This window comes from Ornithorhynchus anatinus, chromosome 5 (genome assembly GCF_004115215.2).
Source record: "Ornithorhynchus anatinus isolate Pmale09 chromosome 5, mOrnAna1.pri.v4, whole genome shotgun sequence".
Lineage (NCBI taxonomy): Eukaryota > Metazoa > Chordata > Mammalia > Monotremata > Ornithorhynchidae > Ornithorhynchus > Ornithorhynchus anatinus.
The window spans coordinates 38,771,640-38,789,703 of NC_041732.1; the positions used below are offsets into that span (position 1 = coordinate 38,771,640).

General features: G+C 39.8%; 1 protein-coding gene across 1 annotated transcript in view; it reads left to right on the forward strand.

The window, feature by feature from the left end:
* Nucleotides 1-18,064, forward strand: part of LOC100680785 (disintegrin and metalloproteinase domain-containing protein 18-like) — a 45,185-nt gene that overhangs the window by 18,778 nt on the left and 8,343 nt on the right. The window contains 9 exon segments of the mRNA XM_029065930.2: nucleotides 30-166; nucleotides 2,077-2,257; nucleotides 7,138-7,230; nucleotides 12,597-12,795; nucleotides 13,745-13,831; nucleotides 14,491-14,957; nucleotides 14,960-15,077; nucleotides 16,349-16,404; nucleotides 16,649-16,681. Coding sequence (XP_028921763.1) covers nucleotides 30-166; nucleotides 2,077-2,257; nucleotides 7,138-7,230; nucleotides 12,597-12,795; nucleotides 13,745-13,831; nucleotides 14,491-14,957; nucleotides 14,960-15,077; nucleotides 16,349-16,404; nucleotides 16,649-16,681 — 1,371 coding nt within the window.

Here is an 18,064-nt window from a genome sequence, read left to right on the forward strand (position 1 = left end):
GTTCTTTTTGCTACTTTTTTAAAATTTAGTATCCAAAGATGATAAGCTTGGAGACATTTTCTGTTATTATTGCACAGTTGCTGGGACTTAATCTGGGCATATCGTATGATGACATTAAGAAGTGTCACTGTTCAGGAGCGATCTGCATAATGAACCCTGATGCAGTGTAAGATATTTTCTCTATCAAATCGGAATATAGTATTTTGGAGGCTGAATAGTGGTTTATGAGGATTGTAAAAGGGTATATGGGAAAAAAAGAATTGTGTGTGATGTGGGGATGGAAGTTGTTTTAAAATTCGGAGTAATGTTCCATGGAAGGGGCCAGGGAAATCACATCAGTCCAGCAATATTTCTTCAAGTGAGGAAATATTCCCTATAAGTGAGAGGATTATATGAAGATTTGTGTGAAGAATTCTCCCCACACAAGGCAAAATGAGCACAGGAACAGAGAAATCTGGCCCTGAGAGAGTTTGCTGAAGATTGTCCTAGGAAGGAAGAAATGGTGGAGAGTAAGTAGTCATTGTCAAAGGGAAGGTTGCAAGGTATAGGGAGAGAGCAGGGTTTGTTTCTCAGAGAATGGGTTTGCTTGGAGCAGGTTTCAATCCTTGAAAAGGGGATGTTATTCCTGGGAATGTTTGATTCCTGCCAAGGAGAGAGAGGGTAGTTTAGAGGGGTTGCTGGCAATTAGTGTCCCTAAGGAAGAGAAAGTATTCCAAGTTTTTATGGGTGTCCTGAAATCAATAAGGGAATGTCCTAAGGAAAGAGTGTTCAACTTAAGGTTATGTGTTTTGTGGAGGAGACAACGAATTTTCATAGAGAGGTGTGAACCACTTCCATTTGTGGTTACTATAGAGTCCAGTCATGGAAGGGTAGTCCTCACAGTGAAGGTTAGTTCTGAGAAAGTATCCACTGGTGGAATATCTGTCTTCTAATGGTAGAGAATTACTAAAATGAGAGGGGTTTTATTCGGCTGTGTGGGTTGGTGGGGGGGAATGGGATCAGGAAGACAGTAGTTGTCTATGAGTTTATAAACCAGAATTTTTGAAAGTGAAAGGAACAGTGCTTTTGGTTTCTCCCCCAGAATGGCCAAAATCATTCCCTGGGGAAAGAGATTAAGCCTCTTTCTTCCTCTTTTTGCTTCCCTTTTCTTCCCCAGAGCAGCCTCTTCCAATTTTTAGAAATTTTTTTTCACTTATTCTCAGTTTTTGGAATTGGGTAGGCTTTAATTTTTATCATTGTACATCCTCATTTCTTCAGAATGGAAAGTTATGATCTCTTTTGGAATAAGATTCCAGTTATTTCTGCTGAATCCATAGAAACATGGTCAGGAACATTAAAAGAATAATTTGACTTCCTTCTGTTTTCATGGAGTTGTGTTAATCTTGCAATTCATTGCAAAACTTCAAATATGGAAGTTAAAAAATCTGGTGAATTGATCTCGCAGTGTTAGAAAAATTTCAAATTGACATCATTTTGATTAAAATGGTCCTCTACACCCCTTTACCTAGATCACTGAGTGAAGTGTAATGTTTAAAATACAGAATTAAATGTTACCAGTTAAAATCAGATGGGACAGCTGTCATTTTTAGAAAAAGATAGTTTTGCCAGAACCTTCTATCATCATCTGATTTAAAAAGCCCCCAAAATGCCAAGTTAATTTTGGGGTACCTTTGAATTGCCTTGTAGATTCAAGTTGAGCTTTGGTAGGCCTTTATGATCAATGCATATATCATATTTATTGAGTGCTTACTGTGTGCCTAGCACTTTACTAAATGCTTGTGAGAGTATAATGTAGCAATTTAACAGAGTTGGTATACAAGTTCCCTGCCCACAGTCAGCTTATAGTCTAGGAGGGGGAGACAGAAATTAAAATAAATAGATTTAGGATGTGTACAGTTATATGTACTTATATCTGTACATATTTTTGTTTCACTACTAGGGCTTCCAGTGGTAGATGAACAGTACTCATTGACTAATTGATTGAAATAATCCTCAGTTCAGCACATTCCATGGATTTCACAAATACAGTTTTTGAAGAAAATATCTGCTCACTGTAGCTACATAATTTATTTTTAGGCATTCCAGTGGCGTAAAGACTTTTAGCACCTGCAGCATAGTAGACTTTGAAAATTTCATTTCGAAGCCTGGGGCTGAATGTCTTCAGAACCAGCCACGTTTGAGCCCAATTTACAGAGCTCCCACTTGTGGCAACTTCATTAAGGAAGCTAATGAGGAATGTGACTGTGGCCCTCCAGAGGTTAGTAGCAAATCCACAGAGCTGCATAGCTGTTACCAGGGTTTAGGTAAGTCGGGGGTGTCGGAATATGATTGCCTGATTTGGTTAAACCTTCAGATGTGCTCACCCTCCATCCAACCTCCACAACCGATTCACACAACCACAATACGGAATCCAGTGTTACATTGCAAATTACAGATTTCTGACATAGCTCAGGATCAGCAAACCCTGCCCATCATTGAATCAGCCCCTTCAGGGAATTTGATTCCTTCCCTAGCCTTTCCTCCCATCGGGTTGCCTCCCCCGAATGGAGACTTGAAGCCCAGTTTATTGGTTTGAGGTGAAGTCTCAAGTGGGAAGCAGCACAGATGGAGCTGAAATGAAGGGGTAGAGATCTGAGAAGGAGAGATCTTAGCCCTGCCTGGGGTGCCTCGATCCGGTGCTACTTTTGATCCAAAACCTTTGTTCAGCCACATCCCCACCTCCTCTTCCCTGCCTTCCCTGCCCCACCACACAAACTGGAAACCGGCTTCTCTGCTTCCTCTGAAAGCAGCACAGAATTACAGTGAGGTAGAAGAGGTTGACTGAATTCACCTCAAATCTTTGCCCCATCAACCTTCCCCCATAATTCTGTATTTGCTGTATTGTACTTTCCAAACACTTAGAACAGTACTCTGTATGCAGTAAGCACTCAATAAATATGATTGAATGAATGAATGAATGAACTCTGTGATGCTTTCAGATGAAGTGGAGAGAATTCCACTCTCTGGCTGTGGAGAAGAAGGAGGTGGTCCTTGAAGCTGCTGAGACTACAATCTGAGCTTTACCACCTGCTACAGTTTTTGGGTTTAAAAAGTCTCACATAGATGGTCAAGAAAACAGATGCACTTTAAAAAATGATTGAAGAAGAAAACTAATAGGAGAGGGGTGCAAATATGTGCAGAGATGTTCAGAAGGATTTAGCTTGCTACGAGATAAGTTCTGAAGTGAAAAAGGTTGCTGTTCTATTTAAATTGGGCAAACTTTCACTAAAGTTTAAAAAACAATCCAGTCTGGAGGGCTAACGACTCTTTCTATAGACCCTTTAGTCTATAGAAGTCTTTACAAGACTAATTATGAGGTAATAAGGAAACTCCTTATTTAGCTACCATTGTGATGTAATGTTTAGAATTAGAGAATAAATGATCATTTTGTGTTTCATGTTAGAGCATTGCATTTAAATAATATTTCCAGAGGTTTTAAACAAATCACAAATTATAACATACTCCATGATACATTCCTGCTTTTGAGGAACTTTCCCAGGCAGAATCTGAATCTCAGTGATTGAGTTGGGGCTGGGGACTAGAAAGTGGACGGCATGAGTTGTAGGCACGGGTTGATGGTAGTGAGCTTGATGGGTGTGATGCTGGAGATTGGAGGTTTGGGGTGGAAGATAGGGATGTAGATAGCAGAGGGAGGGGGCAGTAAATTCTTGGTCAATATTGAAACTGCAGATTCCAGTTCTTGGTCCTAAGTGACCTTTGGCTCCAATCTCTGGTCTGCAAGGTAGTGTTAGTGATAACTCTGGGCTCACAACTGTAAAGGTTGGACAGCTTAATTTCTCTCTAGACACTGAGATGGGTCTGAATCTCGAAGCCACATTGACAGCTCACGCTGTTTCCTGTCTCCAAAAGGACAGTCTGGTCTTTTTTCTTTTTGATTATTCTTGTCTCATGACACAGTTTGTTTACTAAGAGGCAGAATTCAATGATCATCTTCAGCTGTTTCTCTGATGAAGCTCTTTGTCTTTGTATGGGGTCTGCAGGGTGCAGGTTGGTCTCTAACCTTGGATTTCTTCAGGCTGATGGCAGATCCTTAGTGCTGTGCTGATTCTGGAAAAGATTTAAACTCATTTGCATGTCTTCATGTATACTTCTAGAACAAAGTCAACAGTAGTATAGTGCTTTGGCATGAGTAGTTCAAAGACTTGCCAGTGTTCCTTCCAGCATACTAAAAAGAAAGCTTCCTAGCTTCTAGATGATTTACTAAATCCTTAAGTATTCATTCATTGATTCAATTGTATTTATTGAGCACTTACTTTATGCAGAGCATTGTACTAAGAGCTTGGGAGAGTACAGTGCAACAGTAAACAGGCACATCCACTGCCCACAATGAGCTTACAGTCTAGAGGGAGACTAGTAGGGTTAGGGCTGTACAGACTAGAGTGAATAAGACTGGAGGTACATAGCCAATCAATCAATACTTTTTGAGCACTTACTGTGTGTAGAGCACTGTACTAAGTGCTTGGGAGAGTACAATATAACAATATAAGAGTTGGTAGACATGATCTCTGCCCACAGTGAGCTTACAGTTTAGAGGGGGAGTCCTGCTTTATGCCACTGATAGTAAGGAAGGAATCCAAGATCCTCCAAATCCTATGTGACTGGCCATATCATCAAGGAATAGTTTTTGGATCTTGGAACTTCTTAGGGCAATCCAACATTTTTAGTAATTTCTAGAGCCCAAGGCTTCAGATGGTGTCAAATGCTTTTGAGGATTTTGAACACACCTCGTGGAGGATTTAATGATGTTCCTGCACTTCTGAATCTGCAGAGAAGATTATAGCAATTGTGGTATTCGTTAAGCATCTACTATGTGCTAACCACTGTGCTAAACCATGGAGTAGATAGAAGATAATCAGGTCTCTGTGGAACTCACAGCCAAGTAGGATGGAGAACAGGTATTGAATCCCCATTTTGCAGATGAGAGAACTGAAGCACAGAGAAGAACCCAGGTCATCTGACTTCCAGGATCAGGCCCACACCTGCTAAGCTGTGTGGTCAAAAGGCTCACTGGGATCATAGATACACATGATTAACCAGGTGTTGAGAAGCAGGTGGTCTACTGGATGGAGCACTGGCCTGGGAGTCAGCATGAACTGGGTTATAATCCCAGCTGTGCCACTCATCCGTTGTGTGACCTTGGGTAAGTCACTTAACTTCTCTGTGCCTTAGTAACCTCATCTGTAAAGTGGGGATTAAGATGTGGACTGTGCCCAACCTATCTTGTATCTTCCCTAGAACATAGTATAATGCCTGGCATATAGTAAGCACTTAACAAATACCATAAAAAAGAGCCAAGAAAAAGCAAAGCAAACAAAAAAAGTCTGCAAAGGAGAACTCTGGCTAGGATCTTGCCAGTAGAAGAAAGCAGTGAGATCCTGTAATAGTCCCTTTTCTTTCTTCTTAAAAATGATGATAATGTGGAATCTTTGCAATCCTAAGATATTTCTTCAGTGTTCCACTTGTTGAGGGGAGGGTCTGTTCAAGGAATTGAGCTGACCATCCCTTCCCTGCTTGTAGATTTTAACAGATATTTCATCATGTCATTTGAATAGCAGGGATCACTTCATTAAAAGGTGGAATGAAAGCCATTTCTTCCTGTTTGGGTCAAGTTAACTATTTTTCTTAGGGCACTCTCCTCAGTGGTGAAAAGTATGTTAAGGCAATTTCAAAGTATCATGCTATCTTTAAGATTTCCTTCTGCCTGTGATGACGAAGAACTCTCTCCACTCTCCAGTCAGGGTGTACGTGAGCTAATACATCTCTTCAAGGATGTACAGAATTCCTGGATTTGGTTTCAGTTTGCATAGCCTTGGACCTCCTTCAACCATTGGTGTCCCATAATTCTCCATCCCTGTAGTTATTCTTGGAAACTTAAATGTCCATATGGATGTCCCCAACCCCAGTGATGCATATTTCTTAGCTTGCTCGGTATTCCATGCGGCTTACTTTTATTCATAGTGGGAAGGTGTCTGGGGTGTTGATGCACTGTTTTTGTGAGAAATAATTCTTCAACAAGTCCATCTTTCCCTTAATATCTAAATCTTAAGGCATACTAGTAGATAGTATCATGTAGAGGTCTTTACTAAGTTGTTGAATGGGTTTGATGTCTGAAGATTTTGAGACATGAAATACTGATCATTATGTCTCTGACAGCAAAGGATGCTGGAGGAATTATGTAATTGTTACCATCCATGACATCAGTCACTGTGGTTTGGGATGCATGATCTAATATTTACAACTTTTCCTATTGAATTTATTTAACCCTCCCCAAACCCTTTAACATCCCTAATTATCCCTTCAGTACAGCCTAAGGGACCTCTCATCCATGAATTATCTAAACCACCTTTAGCCTGCCCAACTTGCTGTGATAATGAATTACATGTTCTTCCCACTGTGTGAAAAATGGGGGTTAGAAACTGAAAGATAAATTTCAGCTGGGAATCAAAATAAAGTTGTCATTGATTTTGTTTGATCAAACCCTAAAATAATCTATTAGACCTTTTTTTCCCTAGCTACTAACCCTACTGGCACCAGGTTGTACAATTCATCCATTCATTCATTCATTCAATCATATTTATTGAGCGTTTACTGTGTGAAGAACATTGTACAAAGCGCTTGGAGTGTACAATTTGGCAACAGATAGAAATAATCCCTGTCCAACACCTTGGAGCTCATGTAGGATTGAGACATTACAGCCTTACATCTGCAAAACAAATTGAATAAAAAATACTATAAAAGAGGTAGAGCTGAATTATTGGGACACTTGAAAGACAACTTCCTTAACTCTTTGATTTCCTATGGACTGGGAGGGCTTAATAAGGACTGACTTCTGAGAGGCTCCTGGAGGAAACTTATTTGACTCCTGCTAATATAGTGCATTGTATTACCCAAAAGACCATTTTATAGAAAGGAAGGAAGAAACCAATTTTGCCTAAAGCCAATTTGAATGAAGAGAATTAGTGATCTCGTGAACTTAAATGAACAGCAAAATAAAGCAGCAAGCTACTTATATTTAAAGGCTTTATTTGGGGTGCAAAATCATAATTGCTTTCAGTAACCTTGAGTATTTATTTTCAGTCATGTGAAAATAATAGATGCTGTGATGCACAATCTTGTAGACTGAAACGGGGAGCAAAGTGTAGTAGCGGATTATGCTGCCAGGACTGCGAGGTAAGTGCTGATTCACAACTATGAAGTAGTCTTTCCTTGCAGTTTCCAAAAAGCATTTGTTATGTCTGCCTGTGGCAAATCTAATTCAGGGTGTAAGCTGTTTATGGGTAGGGAAAGGGTCACTTATTGCTGTTCTTTCCCAAGTAAGTGGTATGAAGTCATTCATCTAGTGGATGCTCAGTAAATATCATTACTACTACCACTAAGTTGAAAGTTTTTTTTATCTTCACAATTGATGTAATGATATTCAATGAGATATGTCCTTTCGGTGAGCTGACAATAATTCCTTCTGCTGTGTTTCAGCTTGGAAGGGTGAAATGCAAAGATCAAAGATGTTTAGGCAGATTTTTTTCCCCCTGTAATATTGTATCTCCTTATGAGCATCTTATTTAACTTAGAAGTCCAACCTATCCCCTGTGAGTAGTGTAATAACTCCTACTGTTACTAGTAGTTGAACCAGAATGTGGGGAAAGTACAGCAAGCATAAGACAAGTTCCTTGCTTATCAATCAATCAATCATATTTACTGAGCACTTACTGTATACAGAACACTGTATTATATGCTTAGGAGGGTACAGTTTAACAGAATCCTCTAGACTGTAAGCTTGTTGTGGGCAGGGAATGTGTCTATTTATTGTTATGTTGTACTCTCCCCAAGTCCTTAGTATAGTGCTGAGCACACAGTAAGTGCTCAATAAATACGACTAAAAGAATGAATGGAATGAACAGAGATGGTAGACCCGTTTCTCTGCCCAAAATGAGCTTAAAGTTTTACAAGGAACTTAACCCAAATAGGGAAGACAAATCAGAGTAATCAGAATAAATAATTGTGTATGCAAGTGATTTTGCATACATATAGAAGCACTGAGGAAAGATCTATATAGAGATGGCCTCTGTATTGTTCTGACAGAGTATTGGGAGTAAAGTGGGGAAGACCTGTAGGAGGAGGTGAGATGGTGAGATGGAGAACTTTGAATGAGGAGAGTACTGTGGTCTGTCACATTTGGGTGAGGAGGAGGGAGGTCCAGACTAGGGGAACAGCATGAGAACTGAGTCAGAGGCAGCTGCTTCCTAGAGTGTTGTTGGCTCACTTGCCATCTCCTCTTAGCTAGTAGCCTGGTTCACTCTGAATACTGTTCTGAGGCTACTCAAGGCAGCACTGGATATAAGGGCCCTTGGAATCAGGGAATCAGGAAGGGGGAAGAGATCCTGAAATGTAAGCTGACAATCAAGTGGTCATGTTGATTTTAAAGTGATGTGGGAATAATAGATTGTGGGGGAGGTGGAGACGGGGCTAATTATTAATGGCTATAAAATCATTCATCACATCTGCCAAGGGCAATCCATGAGTTGCAGATTTGTGACAAAAAAATGAATTTTTACCTGAAAACTACTTGGAAAATAAAAAAATGTTAAGCGAGTGGAAAAGCTCACTAGGTTCCAAGAAGATAGAGTTCGTTAACACTAGGCAGCTGTGCACCTACTCTATTCCAGAAAGATAATTGTCTACCCTTTCTTCTGAGGAAAGAAGTGCAATCAGTTTTTCTATGATCCAAATCTTGCATTCTTAAAGAACCCCATGATAAGGAAAACTCACATTGCTGTACCTCATATCCAATGCCTTGGGCAGGCATGCAACACTACCTTCTAGCATCACATTAAGCTGTATAATAATAATTACTATTATTATAGTATTTATTAAGCGCTTACTATATGCTGAGCACTGTTCTAAGTGCTGGGGTGGATACAAGGTAATGAGGTTGTCCCTCATGGGGCTCACAATTTTAATCCCCATTTTACAGATGAGGTAACAGAAGCACAGAGAAGTTAAGTGACTTGCCCAAGGTCACACAACAGACAAGTGGCAGAGCTGGGATTAGAACCTGTGTCTTCTGACTCCCGAGCCCATACTCTTTCCACTAAGCCATGCTGCTTACAGATAGATGTGTTACTGGAAGAATGTCCCCTAATTATGTTGTTATATTCTATCCAAAAATTCATATTAAAAAACATATTATGGAACAATTCACTATCAAAATCACTTTAATTGTTTTCACAACTGGAAACAATTTAAGTTGTTCTAACCTAAATTCCTCTTTCTGCCATTTAAGTTCATTTTATTTTACTCTGTTTCAGTTGATATGATGCTTTGAGATTCAAGTCAATGTCAGTGTTTTTCATGTTTTGGTTCCCATAAAAGGTACCAGTGACATGGTTAGTCTAAATTTTATAGAAATCCCAAGCCTGCCCTATCCAGGTATGTGCTGAGAAGGCACTGGAAAATTTGGAGTCTGGCCCTTTAGGGAACCCAGTTTTTTAATTAGCCTGTGGTGAGAATTAGCCTGGGAAGCAGTGTTGCATAATGGATAGAGCACAGGCCTGGGAGTCAGAAGGAGCTGGGTTCTAATCCCAGCTCTGCCACTTGTCTGCTGTTTGACCTTGGGCAAGTCACTTCATGTCTCTGTGCCTTAATTACCTCATCTTTAAAATGGGGAATAAGATGGTCAGCCTCATGTGGGCCATGGATTGTGTCCAACCTGTTTAGTTTGTATTTATCCCAGTGCTTAGTACCGTGCCTGGCACACATTAAGCACTTAACACATATCATAAAAAATAATTTAGGTGATTGGCAGTTTGAATTCAAGCCCTCCCATTTTCTTTAGGCTGTATACTCTTTGTAGGCAGGGTTTGTGTCTACCAATTCTATTGTACTCTCCCAAGGGCTTAGTACAGCCCCTGTACACAAGTAAGCACTCAGTAAATGCCATTGATTGATTTGAAAATCTCAAAAGAGAGTCTAATCATCCTAAGTAATATATTCCAAAATCTTCCTACTTTTATGTTCATAAAGTTCTCCTTAATGTCTAACCTAATACCTCCATGCTGTCATTTAAGGTCATTCCCTCTTGCCCTGTTCTCAGTGAAAGAGGTATCATTCATTTACCAGCTCCTCATCCACCTTTTCTATGGACTAAATAAACTAATTTCCCTAGTCTTCCATTTAATTTTTCCTCATAGAAGATATAATCAATTAATTATATTTATTGAGTACTTACTGTGTTTTTGCTCCCCTCTGCAAAGCTGTGCCCAGGTATTTTTGCAACCAAGGCAAAACTGCATCTATTCATTCCTCTAGGATCAGTGCTCTTCACCTCCCCACCTGATTCTCCTTACCCATGGTAAAAGGCACCTAGATTCCCTCCTGCCCTCATTTGCATAGCAACAACTTAGTAGAGTTTTATGTTTTTGAATTTTCCATCCTCAAAATGCATTCTAATGTTGGTCAATAATTCAAGGCCTCTAATGATTAAGTAATGCAATATAGGTCATACTACCTTAAAAATGTTATAGATTTGTGGGTTCTCCACTTGCTGAGAAGCCCAATACAAAAAATGATCCCTGAAGCAGTATCCTCCTTGATTATAAGAGATAGCAACTAAATCAATTAATCATGTTTACTAAGCACTTACTGTGTGCCAAGCACTGTACCAAGCACTTGAGAGAGTGCAATATAACCGAGTTGGGAGACATATTCCTCGCCCACAAGGAACTTTCAGTCTGGAGGAAGGAGGTTGCTTTATTAAGTCTGTTAAAGTCAGGCTCAGCCAGAGCACTGTTTAGAGTCTAGAGCAATGTTCTCATGTTGCATGTGCTCTGGAGCAGGATGAGCCAAGCACCCAACACTGCTCTGTCAGCAGCTCCATTCCATGGCTCCCAGAAAAGGCCCCAGCCCTGTATCTGGGGTTCAGGCATGAGGTAAGTAGGCAGAAAACTTGGAGAAGGCCAGAGTGGTCAGTGAGAGTAGCAGTGCCATAGGGTTTCCCTGAACCCCCAGGGAAGCACTGCTCCTTTAATTTTTTTGTGACATTTTTTAAGTGCTTACTATGTATCAAATATTGTTCTAAGCACTGGGGGTGGTAGAAGTTAATTAAATCAGACACAGTCCTTGTCCCACGTGGGGCTCTGAGTCTAAGCATTGAGTCCCCATTTTACAGTTGAGGAACGTGAAGCACAGAGAAGCTAAGTGACTTGTACAAGGTCACACAGCAAGCAAGTGGTAGAGCTAAGATTAGAACTCAAGTCCTTCTGACTTCCAGGCCTGTGCTCTCTCCACTAGACCATACTGTTTTCTGCCAGGAACCTCGAACTTGGGATCTATCTCTCTGCGAGGGGTGAGAGGGGTTAACAATATGGAACTGGTGGCAGCACCACACTCCCTGAGAAGCAGCATGGCATAGTGGAAACAGCACAGGACTGGGAATCAGAGAACCTTGTTTCTAATGTCGACTTCACCACTTGTCTGCTGTGTGACCTTGGATAAGTCACTTCACTTCTCTATGCCTCAGTAACCTCATCTGTAAAATGGGGTTTGAGTCTAAGCATTGAGTCCCCATTTTACAGTTGAGGAACGTGAAGCACAGAGAAGCTAAGTGACTTGTACAAGGTCACACAGTGGAACAGGGACTGTGTCCAACTTCATTTGCTTGTATCCTCCCCAGTGCTTAGTACAGTACCTGGCACATTGTAAGCACTTAACAAATAATATTCTTATTCTTAGCCTCATCTGCAAAATGGAGATTCAGTTCTGTTTCTCCCTTCCAACTTAGACTGTATAGCCCCATGTGGGACAGGAACAGTATCCAACCTGATGATCTTGGATCTATCCCAGTGCTCAGTTTAGTGTTTGGCACAGAGTAAGCATTTACCAAATACCACTATCATTATTATCACTACCTCCTGCCTTTTCTGACCCCAGAGAGAATTCCTGGCTATCTCCATGGGATGGAATAATCTGCCAGAAATTGATGGTGGTATGGAGCTAGTGGTCATGATGCTCTGGGGCTGGAGAAGGTTCAGTAATGGGGACCAGTCTTTGCAGTCTTCGGGGGATAACCTCTGGCCTTCCTCGAGCCAGGCCATTTACAAGTACTGTTTACTTGTAAGTAAACAGTAAAAGTGGCACTTTATGTATGCTGAGCAGTGGTGCTCCCCTAAATAGGGTGAAAGCACTGGAGGAGGAGAGAAGACAGTGTAAGGGACGGGAAGAGGGAAGGAAAGGAGAGAACTAGGAAGAGAAAAATAGTCAGGGAGAAATGGACAAGTTTAAGAGGCAGTGAGAGAGAAAAAAATAACCTTGCAAGAAATTCAGAAAGAGAAGTAGGCAAAATAGACCGTGTGAGCAAACAAGAATGAAACCACCATCCATAGAATATGATCACATAATAGCTTATTCTGCTATTAAAAAATATAAAAGATTTGACAGATGTTAGGTGGGCTTGATTGACAATTTTTTTTTGCTTATATTTAAACCCTCCAGTATTTAATGCCTAATATATACATATTTTTCATGGTCCTTTTTCTTTTCAGTTTAAGCCACAAGGCACATTATGTAGGAATATAGCTGACTTAGAGTGCGATATCAAAGAATATTGTAACGGGACCTCGGGATTCTGTCCCCCTGACCTGCATGTGCTCAACGGTCATTTGTGTCGAAGTGGTACCTCATATTGTTATGATGGAGGGTGCCGAAATGCTGATTACCAGTGCAGAAAAATATTTGGAAAAGGTACAAGTCATAATTTTTTTTAATTTAATTATTTTAATAATATTTTCTTAACTGAGTTTTCTCTGAAGGGGGTAATCAGTACAGTAGGAATCAATTTGAATTATAATGTTTCAGAAATAAGAATTAAGTGGTTTTAAGAGATTAAAATAAACTGGGTAACTGAGATTGTGTTTACACGGGTTTTAATTGACTCACAGAATTGGACTGGATCTGGTCTGGCCAAAAAAAAAAATCAGAATAATAATCATAGTTATTGTGGTATTTAAGTGCTCACTATATGCCAAGCACTGTACTAAGCATAGGATAAATGCAGGATAATCAGGTTCTACATGGGGCTCACAGAGGAGGAGGAAAACTAAATATTGAATCCCCATTTTGCAGATGAGGAAACACTGAAACAAAATGCTTTGGGTTGGGGCCATTAGTCCATGATAAGATCACTTAGAATTGAGTATGCATCTTCCTTCAAGTGGATTTGGTTATTGGGATATTTACAATGCGCCTCAGAAAAAGCTTAATGTCTAAGCTTGGGAAAACTGAACATTTTTTGTAAGGTTCTAACTGGGAGAGACAAGAAGTTAGAACATCAAACATACCATTTATAATAGAGCATACAGAGTCAGATCAAATGATTCTTTTGTTTCCTGACTTAACATGTCTGAAAGTCTGGGACAGAGACTGTGGTCTGATCTGATTGTATTGCATTACCTCAGTTCTTAAGACTGTGTTGGGCAACATATACTTAACAAATACCACTGTTATTGTTATTATTAATGTAAGTCCTCCTATCTTTCATAGCTGTGGGGAGGATCCAGGAATGGGAAAGAATGTGGAGTGATTGCAGGGTTGGATGTGACAGGGTATGCTTTGCTACATGGACTGTCAGTCACTAGAAATAGTTCTGGTGAAAATTAAAATTAATTTTATTTTCTGAATGGAAATATTTCAGGTTCCAAAAGTGCTCCTTTTTCCTGTTATGAAGAAATCAATATCCAGAGGGACAGATTTGGAAACTGTGGTTCTGAGAACAACCAATTATAAGCTGTGTTCTTTGGAAGTATGTCTTGAAGAATGTCAAATTTTGCTACAACACCTGTATTTTTTTTCCAGAAAATCATAAAGTTGATATGCAGATAAGTCTAGAAAATGGCTTTCTTTTAGTCTCTAGATTTGTATCTTCCTACCCCCGCCCTGCCCCCCGCCCCCACCCCAGCCCCGTCACCACCCCAGCCCTGGCGTCCCATCACATTCCCCGGAGCCCATCCCTGCCACAGCCTATGTGCTTAATAGTAATAATAATGATGTTGGTATTTGTTAAGCGCCCTACTATGTGCAGAGCACTGTTCTAAACGCTGGGGGAGATACAGGTTGTCCCACGTGGGTCAGCGTGGCTCAGTGGAAAGAGCCTGGGTTTGGGAGTCAGAGGTCATGGGTTCAAATGCCGGCTCCACCACTTGTCAGCTGTGTGACTGTGGGCAAGTCACTTCACTTCTCTATGCCACAGTTCCCTCATCTGTAAAATGGGGATTAAAACTGTGAGCCCCACATGGACAATTGTGGATCACCCCAGCGGCTTAGAACAGTGCTCTTTACATAGTAAGTGCTTAGCAAGTCCCAACATTATTTATTTACTCTATAAATGCTTATCTTTATAAGCTAAATTTCTGTATTTTACTCTCCATGCGTAAATGATAGTTTTAGAAGTTTTCTTTGGTTCCATGCCCATGTACTCAATTCAAACAACAAGGAGTGGTTGTCATCAGAGAGTTTGGTGCCCATGTCTGAAGTTTCTGACCACTCAACATCTATCCTTGTACTCACTGGCCACCCTTCATTCCCCGCAGTCAGTTTGTCCTCAGTTGAGTGGGCAAATAGGAGAAGCCAACAAAGCTATCTCCAGCTTCTCCTTCCTTAAGTTCTCCAGGCTGGTTCTCTCTAGTCATCTGTCTCACTTGCAGTTTAGTTATCGTCCATATCACCATTGCCCTCCCCTCAGATCATTTGAAAAAGTCCTTAGACTAGCTTTACTGAAATTCACTGTCTCTGACTTTTTTTCAAATAAGTGTGAAATGTATAATTATTTTCTCTGCTTTTGTGTTTGTAGAGATCTCTTGTGTGGAAAGTTAATTTGTACTATCCCAGCCAAACACCATTTCACATCTTAAACGCTTCAGTGATTTATGCAATTGTGAGAAGAACTATATGTATAACTTGGACTATAGACTTGTCCCAAAGTGAAGGATCCTCTTTTGGTGGAAAATGGTATTCATGTGGCCTCGATGGTAACAAAATTTAAAAATATTGAATTAAGCTAATTAACTTTTTAATGTATTTATTGATGCTTATTATGTGCCAGGCACTGTTGTAAGCACTTGGGTGGGATATAATTTGGGAATTAACTTGGGAAGCAGAGTGGCTCAGTGGAAGGAGCCCAGGCTGAGAGTCAGAGCTCATGGATTCGAATCCTGATCTGCCACTTGTCAGCTTGTGACGATGGGCAAGTCACTTCACTTCTCTGTGCCTCAGTTCCCTCATCTGTAAAATGGGCATTAAGATTGTGAGCCTCATGTGGGCAACCTGATTACCCTATATCTACCCCATTGCTTAGAATAGTGCTTGCACATAGTAAGCGCTTAACAAATACCAACATTATTAAATATGGTAATTATTATTGAGAAGCAGTGTGGCTCAGTGGAAAGAACCCGGCTTGGGAATAGAGTCATGGGTTCGAATCCCAGATCTGCCACTTGTCAGCTGTGACTGTGGGCAAGTCACTTAACTTCTCTGTGCCTCAGTTACCTCATCTGTAAAATGAGGATTAACTGTGAGCCTTATGTGGGACAACATGATTACCCTGTAACTACCCCAGTGCTTAGAACAGTGCTCTGCACATAGTAATTGCTTAACAAATACCAATATTATTATATAAGCCAGTTAGACACAGTCCCTGTCCCACATTGGGGTCACAGTCTTAGTCCCCATTTTACAAATGACATAATTAAGGCATAGGAAAGTGAAATGACTTATTCAAGTCACAAAACAAAAAGTGGAACCAGGATTAGAATCCAGGTCCCTCTGACTCCCAGAAATTGAAAACACTTTACTGATTTTCAGTAATTATGCTTTGCATAGTACTTCAAATTAGGAAGTAGTTATTCTTTACCCTGAAGGCTTAAGATTTATTAATGTTAATATTATGCATTTTGGCTATTATAAGCTATGCTAGCATATTTGAGGTTAGGAACTGTAGTTTGTAAGAGTGTCTGGGAAGAAAATTAACTATACAGAGGTTTAAATCCATCTGCTAATTCACCTAAAAAGGAACATTTTACCTACAAAGAAATTGATCTGAAGAACAATCTTGTTCTCTAAATTTATTCTGTGTCTTTTGATCTAATTATTTTAGAAATACTTTTGGCCTTACTTATACCTCTGATGATAACCACATCCAGAGAGCTTTCTTATGCTATACCATTCATAAATAAAAACAAATAATTTCCATTTGAAACAGAAGTCATATTTTGTTTCACCTTTATCTCAAACTTTAATATAGGCAAATTCAGGGTTTCATTTTTACTTGGTATTGCAGGAACTTGGTTCTGTGTTGAGGTGATTTGAAAATAGTGGTATCTTAATTCTGAACATTACTTGGGCATATAGAGCCAATGTGCTAAATGTGATTATTTAACTCTTTTCAATTGTGCAAGTATTGATGTTATAAAATTTAAAATTTTACTTTTTAGTACTGTTTAAATCAGGAATGTAGAGAAGCCCGTTCATCAACTCTGATGTGATTATAAAGTGAAATGTCATGGACATGGTGTAAGTAACAGTGATTTTATTCTTCTTTTAGCCCAGTTTTGCTCCTGTAGTAAATAATTTAAGGGTATATTGTCTTGTCACCCTATTTTCATCCTGTGAAGGACATCTTGCCATGACTTTCAGTGAATGATCCTTATTCACCTTGCAGAGAAATCTAACCTTAACTAGGTTTTGGAAAACTGGGAAGGCTTTAAGGCTATTTTGATTATATAATTTAGTTTTATATGTATGCTGGATTTGTAATGAGCGTTGAAAAATTTCAGAGCACCAGAGCAAATTAAATTGGCTATCATAGAGTGCATTAATATGAAAGCTGTAGCCTTTTATATATTTAAAGCTTAAAATTACTCCCATTAAACATGGATGTAATTTTTAAAAATTGTAGAAACACTCCTATAATCCATGGAAAATAGGGTTTGGAATTTCTGGTATCTCCTTATACTACATATTCAATCAATTTAGCTGGAGCTTGAATTAATTTTTCAAGATGTTTGGAACAGCTATAACCTTCAGAATAAAAGATAATTGCTGGATTCTTTTCTACTTTGCCTCAGATACTTTCTTACCAAAATTAAATTATTGGGTCTAAAATGAACACACTAATTTTTGGGTGATTCCATCTAATTCAAGCCCTTTCCCCTTTGGGAATATATGTGTAGCAGAGTGGACATACCCTACACTGTCAATGCTGGAATAGAGGAGAGAAGCTAGAAGTGAAGTTCAGCTAAATCGAGTAGCAGTTGCCTCAATCAATCAGTGGTATTTATTGAGCACTGTCTGTGCAGAGCACTACTAAGCACATAGTAAAATTCACTACCACAGAGTTGGAAGATGTGATCTTTGCCCACAACGAGCTTACAGTCTACAGAATTACATATAAGTGGAGTAGAATTACCAGTGGCGAATTGGGGTGGTGGCCCCCGAGCAGTGAAAGCTTTGGAAAAAGCAAAAACGAGCTCATTTTGCATAGTATGAGTCTGATCTTCAGGCCTTGGAGGGCTCTTCTACCCTAAAGTCATGGGTCCTAAATCCACCATGGCTGCCAAGAGTTCCATCAGGGGTAAGGACTCAAAGCACACAAAGTAAATACTTTTCCTGTTTTCCTCAAATTTTTAGGTTTGCAATAATAAAAATAACTGCCACTGTGATCCTGGCTGGCTACCTCCAAATTGCAAAGAAAGAGGCCCAGGACATGGGGGCAGTATCGACAGTGGCCATTTGGGGAAATCTGGTTACTAACCATAATACATTTGGGAAACATATTCCATATGTAGTATTTTTTATAATAGATTTAGATTATTTTTTCAAAGAACTGGAGAGGCACATTAAAATCTGTATATTGCTTGAGTTGAGAAAGAGGACTAGGAAATGGATGGGGTGTTGTGCTCTAAGAGGCTTTGGTTTGGTTTTGGGATTGAGCTGCAGGTACAGTTCTCCACAGGGAGGA